The sequence below is a fragment of the Triticum aestivum genome, chromosome 3A (genome assembly GCF_018294505.1).
Source record: "Triticum aestivum cultivar Chinese Spring chromosome 3A, IWGSC CS RefSeq v2.1, whole genome shotgun sequence".
Classification (NCBI taxonomy): domain Eukaryota; kingdom Viridiplantae; phylum Streptophyta; class Magnoliopsida; order Poales; family Poaceae; genus Triticum; species Triticum aestivum.
In genome coordinates this window covers 341,310,196-341,319,903 of record NC_057800.1, presented here as the reverse complement: position 1 = coordinate 341,319,903, position 9,708 = coordinate 341,310,196, and the positions used below count along the sequence as shown (strand labels likewise).

Sequence of the window (9,708 nt, the reverse complement as noted above, 5' to 3'; positions counted from 1 at the left end):
CTTGATCTTGCAGATGTTGAAATGATCGGCTTCACTTGAAGAGAAAACACACCGGTTGAAAAAGAATTAACAACCAATACTATTTAAAAGGGATGAGGTGTTGCTTAATGGTCTACTTGCTCAAAGTGGTTAGTGATATGCACCAAAACTCTCAACCACTTTCTCAATACCAAATATGTCCAGAACCTAAAGTCAAACTCGGCCCCATTGATTTGATCTATCCGGCGTCACTGAGTTCCTTTGACATAGCCACTGTCAGAAACCCTAATCAATTCGGTCTCATCGATCGGGATCTCAGTCTCACCAAGATGGCAATGCAAACTCTCTGTTTCCCTTCATAATGCTTCAGTCTTACCGAAATGAGCAATCGGTCCCACCGAGTTCTCAATGCAAACTCTATGTTTCCCTTTGTATTTGATCTTACCGAAATGAGTGATCGGTCCCACCGAGTTTGCCTGACCAACTCTCTGTTTGCTCATTGCTGAAATCGATCTCACCGAGTTCATGCAATCGGTCACACCGAGATGAGGTTTTGCCCTAACCCTAGCACATCGGTCCCACCGAGTTGATCATGTCGGTCCCGCCAAGAATTCTAATGTTCACATTTTGAACTGAATTGGTCTCACCGAGTTCTATTTGGTCTAACCGAGTTCTATTTGGTCTAACCGAGTTGGGTCAAATGTGTGTAACGATTGGATTTTGTGTGGAGGCTATAAATACCCCTCCACCCCTTCTCTATTCAAGAGAGAGCCATCAGAACATGCCTACACTTCCACCACTCATTTTCTGAGAGAGAACCACCTACTCATGTGTTGAGACCAAGACATTCCAATCCAACCACAAGAATCTTGATCTCTAACCTTCCCCAAGTTGCTTTCCACTCAAATCATCTTTCCACCACAACCAAATCTGTGTGAGAGAGTTGAGTGTTGGGGAGAATATAATTTGAAGCACAAGAGCAAGGAGTTCATCATCATCACACCATATATTACCTTTTGGAGAGTGGTGCCTCCTAGATTGGTTACGTGTCACTTGGGAGCCTCCGACAAGATTGTGGAGTTGAACCAAGGAGTTTGTAAGGGCAAGGAGATCGCCTACCTCGTGAAGATCTACCCAAGTGAGGCAAGTCCTTCATGGGGATGGTCATGGTGGGATAGACAAGGTTGCTTCTTCGTGGACCCTTCGTGGGTGGAGCCCTCCGTGGACTCGCGCAACCATTACCCTTCGTGGGTTGAAGTCTGACGTACGGTACCACCACCTATCGGAACCACCCAAAAATCTCTGTGTCTACATTGCGTTTGCCTTCTCCAAACCCTTCCCTTTACCTTCATATGCAATGTTCTTTCCGCTGCTACACTCTTAGAATTGCATGTGTAGGTTGATTTCTTGACTTGTGCTAAGTTGCTAAAATCTGCCAAGACTTAAAATTGGGAAAATGCTGAATTTTTATTTGGTCAAGTAGTCTAATCACGCCCTCTCTAGACCTACTTTCTATCCTACATTAATAAAGGGCCAAACTTATTGGGTAGTTGAGTTTACCCAGACAAAACAAATTTGGGCCTTCATTTTTCACATGTTCATAGCCCAACAATACTGTTGTCTGTAGCACAGGCCAAAACCAGTTCTTCTTTCAGAACCGCCCTCTGGCATTTTATTCATTCAAGTGGATCATGCCTGATTGAACATGCCCAAACAGAAACTCAGGGATAGATTCAAAAGTACATGAATCTAAAAGAGAAATTAAAGTGTGTTCACAAGCGCACCATTAGCTTTCCTGGGTATAAAGGCAAGTTTAAATCCTTGAAAATGTGGGAGATAAGCCTTCATCTCTCTAAAGACAAATCCATCAGCCGATTTGTCATCTCCTTGCTCCCACATGGTACATATATTCCCGCAATCCGTCTTTGTGATCACATGTGGCAAAGCTTTGCCCATAGCCAACAACATAGCATCGTGGCATGCCAAGACTTCGGCTGGAAAAAGATCCACTAGAGATTCATGATTGGAGAAATTTGCTACCATGAAAAGTGCATGCGGCGTCACGGCCAGCCATTCATGTACCCGCTTCTCCTACAAGCAAGTTAATAGCCGCATCAGTGTTAAACTTCACCCATCCAGGCTCCGGTGAGGACCACCTAGGCTTTTGCTTAGCATCAACTGGAGCATCTGCTTCCACGGTATGAAAATGTTTGATCAGTTCATCAACAAGCTCCATAGACTTATGCAGTTGATACCCCACTTCCTCATGTGTATATTTATTTCTGCTACTCCATATTGCCTACATGACAGTAATGATAATAACAACATGTTCCTTACTCACTATCTCTAAATCCAACAAGTCCATCGTCCATGTTTGAGGATGCAGTTTGGGTACCTTGACCTAGAAGGAATTCAAAGCAGCCCTCCAAAATAGTTTGGCATAATCACATCGAACAAGAGCATGAAACAATGATTCATCCCTATGACCACACATAGGACATACAACATCATCACGAATATGCTGTCGCTGTTGTTCTCTGAAAGCTGGCAGGATATTCTTCATATAACACGCCACACCAAAACCCCCCTGATTTTGGGCCCTTAGCTTCCAAAGAGCTGCTAGCCTCGCCATGCAAGGAACTACTTGGCCCCAAGTCTTGAGTCATCTTCTGTTCCATCAGTAATCTGTATGATGAACATACAGTGAACACACCAAGTTCCGGTGACCCAGAAAGAAACGGTGCTAAGCACGTGTTCCTAGGTGGAGATCTACAACTAATTGAATGAAGGAAGCTTAGCACCTATGCATTGAGGACTTGAGTTTTTAAGGCATTTAATATACTTAGCACCTCATTTTTTTAATAGAAAACTCACCTCGCATTGGAAGAGCTTTTTTTTTTGAGACAAGCATTGGAAGAGCTAAAGCGTATGCGTGAGTGTTTTAAAAAAGTGTGCCGTGCAGGGCGCCGGCCTGCGTGCCGACATGTCACGGCCCGCTTTATTTTCGAGGGTTACGACCCACTTACGAAACGTTCCTCGGCGGGCAGCATGGGCCGGCCCACTTGGTGCCCAACGGAGCTGCCCTAAGGTACGGGTCCAACCCGTCTTGTTGCGACAAATCCTCAAACAGAACACACCCAAGTTGTCTGCCCCCTCCCGCATAGTCGCAGCAGTCCCAAATACGTGCTACCTAGGTCGTACTCCCCAAGAGGCAAGAACCCTAGATCCCGAATCCAGCACAGCACGCGTTTGACCCCTGCGCATGCAGCCGTAAAACTCTGATTTCTCTCTTTGCAGCCTCCTCGCTCCTCGAAATACCACGGTTCTTCCTCTCCTCCTTGTCTGAGATCCTGAGGTTGGTGCTTTGTGTTTGCTTTTGCTGTTGCGATGCTAACTTTGTCGGATTCGCGTCTCGGCGGTGCTTAACCACTGTTGCTAATCGCAGCGGGGATGGGAGAAGCCAAGGACGCCGAGGTGTACGAGGAGGATCTCGTCGACTACGATGAGGAGGTGGAGAACGCCGTCGACGGCGCAGCCGCCAACCCTTCCGTCGACGTCGTCAAGAAGTGCGTGCCGTCGATGCTTCTATCTAGTAGTTTTTACTTTTCTTGTTAGGGTTCGTGGTCGAGGGATCTCATCTCACCTGGCATGGTTTGTGGTGTTTGGACAGGGGTTACGTCGGAATCCACAGCTCAGGGTTCAGGGACTTCCTGCTCAAGCCAGAGCTGCTCCGTGCGATCCAGGACTGTGGGTTTGAGCATCCTTCCGAAGGCAAGTTCTTTAACATTTTAGAGCCATCAGAATTGGATCTACATGAATAATACGTTGTCGGCACTTGAATTGCCACGTATAGACATATACTCCCTCTCTAAATTAATATAAGAGCGTTTAGATCACCATCTTAGTGATCTAAACGCTCTTATATTAGTTTACGGAGGGAGTAGTTGATAGCTCGAGTCGTAATTGCACTGCCAACGGCAATCCAGGTTTATTGTTATGGATTCAGTGTTGAGACCAGTGCACTGGTTGTGATAATTACAAGAATGCTTATAGAGAGATTCAGCCAAAACTGCATTTCTAAAAAGAAAACAGATGGAGAGAAAGAGAACACAGCATACCATTGTTTCTTGTAACCCCTGTTATGGACACATCTTAGCTTTGCTTGATTAGATTGGTAGCTGAAGTGTCACCTTTTGGTCAGTAAGATTATGTTACATTCAACAGTGAACGAAATACAAAAAATAAGAACCACTTGTTTCATTTGTTTTACTCTTCCCCGTGAGGTGCTACTTCTGAGTTATTCTGTTAGCTGAGATGCTCATATGCATATATTTGAATACATGCCCCAGGCAACAAAGCACTCATGCACTCAGTTTGTATAGTAGATTTTCTTTTAAGGATAACCGGATATGCTTGCATGGTGATCGATAAGTGCAAATCATATAACTGGGCCAAGAACAAGAAATTGTTTCCCATGATCTGATAGTTCTAATACAAATTCAAATCAAGCATATTTGAACATCCATCTTTTAGTTTGTTATATGTTAAGTATGTCCCAATGTGACCGTCCCTGTTTTGCTGATGTGCAGGTATAATTTCTTCTGACATTTTCGGTCGGAGGAGAGGATATGGTAAAACTCTCCATTAGTGGGCCCAGAAGGTTAAATATTTCTCACTGGTGCTACTCCTATTTTGTTTGGCTCCACATCAGTGCAACATGAATGCATCCCTCAAGCCATTCTCGGAATGGATGTTATCTGTCAAGCAAAATCTGGGATGGGCAAGACTGCTGTTTTTGTCCTCTCAACTCTCCAGCAGATTGATCCGGTTGCTGGGCAAGTAGCTGCACTTGTGTTATGCCATACACGAGAGTTAGCATACCAGGTTTGCATACATATTTTTTCATTTTTATTCTATCATTGTCAGATATGCCTGCTAATGCTAATTGTCCTTTTTACTTAACTTATTGTAGATTTGCAATGAATTTGAGAGGTTTAGCAAGTACCTGTCAGAAACAAAAGTTGCTGTCTTCTATGGTGGCGTTCACATAAAAAAACACAAGGATTTGTTGAAGAATGAATGTCCTCACATTGTGGTTGGCACACCTGGAAGGATCCTTGCTCTGGCTAGAGACAAGGACCTTTCATTGAAGAATGTGAGGCATTTCATTCTTGATGAATGTGACAAGATGCTTGATTCACTTGGTAGGCTGCTGGTTCCAGGCCATTTTTCAATGTTTATAATAGTTCAGTTCACTTCAGCATAAGTTTCTGTTTATATGCCTGTTTTTCTGTAGTTCAGAGCTCTGGTATTAACCTATGTAATATTCTTCAGACATGCGTAGAGATGTCCAGGAGATCTTCAAGATGACACCCCATGATAAACAAGTGATGATGTTTTCAGCAACACTCAGCAAGGAGATTCGCCCGGTTTGCAAGAAATTTATGCAAGATGTAATGTCATGCGGCCTACCTCATTTCTCTAGTGCTTCTTCCTATTTAAAACCTTCCTCCCTTCTGGTGGTTATGCTCGTACATAGATAGGAGGGGTGGTAATTTGTTGTCAGTAGGATTGCTGGTTGCTTGCTGAGCATATTGATCGTTTTTGGTGGATTGAGTTATTCGGCTACTTACATCTTGGTCTGTCAATTGGTATCTGTGCACATTCCAATGGGCTGCGATGGAATGAAGTCTTTTGTTCTCGATGTGAATTGTGAAAACATTCATGAAGAGCATGAGAATTGGGGTTGGTAGGGCACCGATGTCGTAGAGGTTTTAAGTCCAGTTGGCGTTTTCTCCAATTTTCTGTGTCCTTCCACACTTTTGGTTTCCGTTGGATCTGAGCAAACGGCTTCTGGTTCTCCTACCGTTCTCATGGTGAAGGCAGACAAAGCAGATTTCTCTTGACCGGAACTCTTCTGGCAAAGCACTGTTGCAAAACTTGTTGGCTATGGTTTCGCAAATTGCAGTGCCAATCGTGCATAAATGAAGCTCCTGGCGGAGGCTGAAAATTCAGACAAAGTGAAGAATTGATATGCCGTTCATTTGGAGTGGCTTGAGTTACATTGTTGCCAGAATTCTAATATCTTTGTCATTTGTCACCTTACAGCCCATGGAAATTTATGTTGATGACGAGGCTAAACTGACCCTTCATGGTCTAGTTCAGGTATAGTGAATCCACTAGCCATTTGTACATTTTGTTTATTCATCTCGTATCAACCTACTCATTCTTCATCAACCGCCTCAACATTTTTGCCGTGATTCCAGCACTATATTAAACTAAGTGAGGCGGAGAAGAATCGGAAATTGAATGATCTCTTAGATGCGCTTGACTTCAACCAAATTGTGATATTTGTTAAAAGTGTTGGTAGAGCTTCAGAACTTAACAGGCTGCTCTGTGAATGCAATTTTCCTGCGATCTGCATACATTCGGGAATGACACAGGAGGAGAGGTATGTTTTTCCCGGCGTAGTCCTTTCTAGTTCTGTTTATCATGTCATGTTCTGATTGTCGTGGACTTTTTTGTTTGTAAGATTAGCCTTTATTATTTGTAGACTAGTTTTTGCAGTTCATAGAGGACTAACTGTATACTAGTTTTTCAGTCAGCAACACAGCTTTGACTACTAGCTAGGTGGGTAATTGTAGACTAGCCTTTTAGTTGTTAACCCCCAGCAACTCGTCTCAACATTATGACTAGCATTGGGAGTATTATGATGTACGGTCGCAGTTTGTTTTATTTTTCAACCTCCAGTAATTGTTCCTATCTTTGGACGATTTGAGAGCCTACCCCAACTTGTTTGGGACTAAAGGCGTTGTTGTTGTTGTTTGGATGATTTGACTATTTAGATCATGCCATTAGTTTGCTAGTCGACGATAATTGGATTGGGGTTAATAGAAAGTTAGAGCTATGGAGATAGACTTTGGAATAAAAAAGTTTTAGGCTTAGTAGAACTAAAACTGGGTACATGAGGTACGGTTTTAGTACTACTGGGCACAAAGAGGAGGTGGTACTTCTATGGTCTTGATGGGCAGATGGTACTTTAGACGGACACCTTTCGATATTTGGGGTCAATGCCTGCAAAAGGATGATGAAATTGATGAAGAGAGGGACAATGTAGGGTGCCAAGCTTCTCGTGTCCTCTGTGAGAAGAGAGTGCCACAAAAGCTAAAAGTCAGGTTTTATATAGCCTGTTTGGGACTGCTCTACTCCTTAAAATTCAGCTCTGCTCCAAAAAACACAAGCCAAACGGGGTAGCTCCGCGATATGCCGCTCTGCAAAAAAACTAGAATCTCGGGTACAACTCCCAGTTTTTTATGAAGCTCGTGAGGAGGTGCTCCAAAAAACTCTAGAAGCTGGAGTTCGGGGGAAATTACCCACCACTGCCACCAGTAAGTGGATACCCCTTCGTTTGTCCCCCCTCATCCAATCAAATAGTTCCTTTCTACCAAATTTCCCATTCTTGAAGCTGGAGCTACATGGAAGCCAAACATTCTCTTAGGTAGTGCTACAACTTCTGTATGGAACTGCTCCAAAGTGGATTTGGTGGAGTGAAACTGATTTTGGTGAAGCGGAGCAGTCCCAAACAAGCCAACTTTGATTCGATCTACGATGTTGTGTGGTGTCGAATGTTGTCCAACTAAAAAGCGACGTGTCCAACAGTTAGGTGTAGCAGAAATGCGCATGTTGAGATGGATATGTGGCCACACAAGAAAGGATCGGGTCCGGAATGATATATGCGATAGAGTTGGGGTAGCACTGATTAAAGAGAAGCTTGTCCAACATTGCCTGAGATGGTTTGGGCATATGCAACGCAAGCCTCCAAAGTGCCAGTGTATGGCAGAAATTGTGCTGATAATGTCAAGAGAGGTCGGGTTAGACCAAACTTGACATGGGAGGAGTCCGTAAAGATAGATCTGAAGGACTAGGATATCACCAAAGAACCTAGCCATGGACAGGGGTGTGTGGAAGTTAGCCATCCATGTGCCAAAACCATGACTAGGTTTTTAGATGTTATGGGTTTCAACTCTAGTCTACCCTCACTTGTTTGGGACTATAAGGCTTTGCTGTTGCATTAGTATAGGCAACTAATTATAAAGACTAGTCATTCAGTCTACAACATGGCTTTGAGTACTAGCTAGGTGATTAATTACAGACTATCCTTTGAGTTGGTACCCAGCAGCTATCATGACTTGTAATCGTTGGAAGCATTTGCAGCTTTATTTTTTATTTTTTAGTAATTGTTCCTGAGTTTTATCTAATATTGGTTCTTGGATAGGCTGACCCGGTATAAGAATTTCAAGGAAGGGCACAAGAGGATCCTTGTGGCTACGGATTTGGTTGGCAGGGGGATTGATATTGAGCGTGTCAATATTGTCATAAACTATGACATGCCTGATTCTGCTGATACATACTTGCACAGGGTAATTTTAACTTTGCCCTACTGATTGTGATTGGGTGTTCTTATCTCTGGCTAACATAACATGGTCCACCCCCACAGGTTGGAAGGGCTGGGCGTTTTGGAACCAAAGGGCTTGCAATAACATTTGTTGCTTCTGCCTCTGACTCTGACGTCCTCAATCAGGTTTGTATAACTGATATATTTAATTTCGTTACTTATTTGGTATAATGAGTGGTGTGCAGCCTAACTGAAATTTCATACATATTTTATTTGAAGGTGCAAGAAAGGTTTGAGGTTGACATCAAGGAGCTGCCTGAGCAGATCGACACTTCAACATACAGTAAGTAGTCTTGTTGTCTAGATCAAGTGGTGCATTGTCGTGTTTTGATACCCATATAGTGTTGTTTCTTGAATTCTCAACACCTGATCCCTATTATTAACTACAATTACCAGTGCCATCTTGAAGATCCAAGTGGGGGGCTAGGAGGGTTTGCTTTTCAGACACAGCACCTTTACATTTCTATTGGGTTACATAAACTTTGATGTAAGAGATGCTCCAGTTGTACTTAATCAGCGATTGAATCTGCTGAGTATTTTGTTGTAGTACTCAGACTTATGGTTGTTAAGGAACCTGTTGGAAATGTTGGTGTTCATCATGTTTGTGAGGATATTACTTATGCGAGTTTTGGAAGGGGGCCCTTGGCGCAGCTCTAAAGTTGTTGCCTTGTGACCATGAGGTCGGTCACGGCTTAGGGTCCAGGAAGCAGCCTTGCTGAAATGTTGGGAAAGACTGCATAGAAGAGACCTAAATTGGTCGGACGCTTCCCCGGAACCTGCGCAATCAGGAGTTACGTGAACCGGATTACCCCCATTCTTATGTTAGTTTTATATTAGCAGTTTCTCTTACTAATTTTCTTTTATACTAACATCTGGTTGAATCTCACTTGGAATTTGTACTCTGGATCCAAATCAGTTGTCGCAGTTCTAGTTCAACTTTAGTATTTTGGATTGGAGGGAGTATTATTTCTTGCGTCCTTGTGGATGCAATGTAAGGCTGCCTTTATGTGAATGCTTGAGGAATGAGAATGGTTTAAGATTGGCTCTCAAAGGAGGCCAGAGTCCTTGTCCACGAGGCTTCGTCTAGCTGAACCATGTAGATAACTACTTGACACGGTGCTCCCAGTAGTTGTTTAGCATGAGCACCATCTGATGCCATGGTCATTCCAAGTCAGCATTGGCCATTAGACATGTCTTAGATGGATTTTTTTTCAATAAAAAACACAGTTCATTCATTTGAAATAACATTGTTTATGTGGAGGGGTATAATTCAT

At 43.2% G+C, this 9,708-nt stretch overlaps 1 protein-coding gene across 3 annotated transcripts; it reads left to right on the top strand.

The window, feature by feature from the left end:
- Positions 1–3,083: 3,083 nt before the first annotated feature.
- Positions 3,084–9,030, top strand: LOC123061264 (DEAD-box ATP-dependent RNA helicase 15). 3 transcript variants are annotated; one of them, XM_044484279.1, is made up of 13 exons: positions 3,084–3,190; positions 3,277–3,334; positions 3,425–3,545; positions 3,650–3,750; positions 4,691–4,863; positions 4,952–5,183; positions 5,314–5,432; positions 6,088–6,144; positions 6,246–6,430; positions 8,255–8,399; positions 8,477–8,560; positions 8,654–8,717; positions 8,831–9,030. In XM_044484279.1, exons 3-13 carry the CDS (start codon positions 3,430–3,432, stop codon positions 8,839–8,841), a joined length of 1,287 nt encoding a protein of 428 aa, XP_044340214.1. In that variant the 5' UTR covers positions 3,084–3,190; positions 3,277–3,334; positions 3,425–3,429; the 3' UTR covers positions 8,842–9,030. The 3 variants fall into 3 exon arrangements, with proteins under 3 accessions (XP_044340214.1, XP_044340215.1, XP_044340216.1); XM_044484280.1 differs by having other exon boundaries at positions 3,086–3,334; XM_044484281.1 differs by having other exon boundaries at positions 3,086–3,334; positions 4,569–4,863.
- The last annotated feature ends 678 nt before the right edge of the window (positions 9,031–9,708 follow it).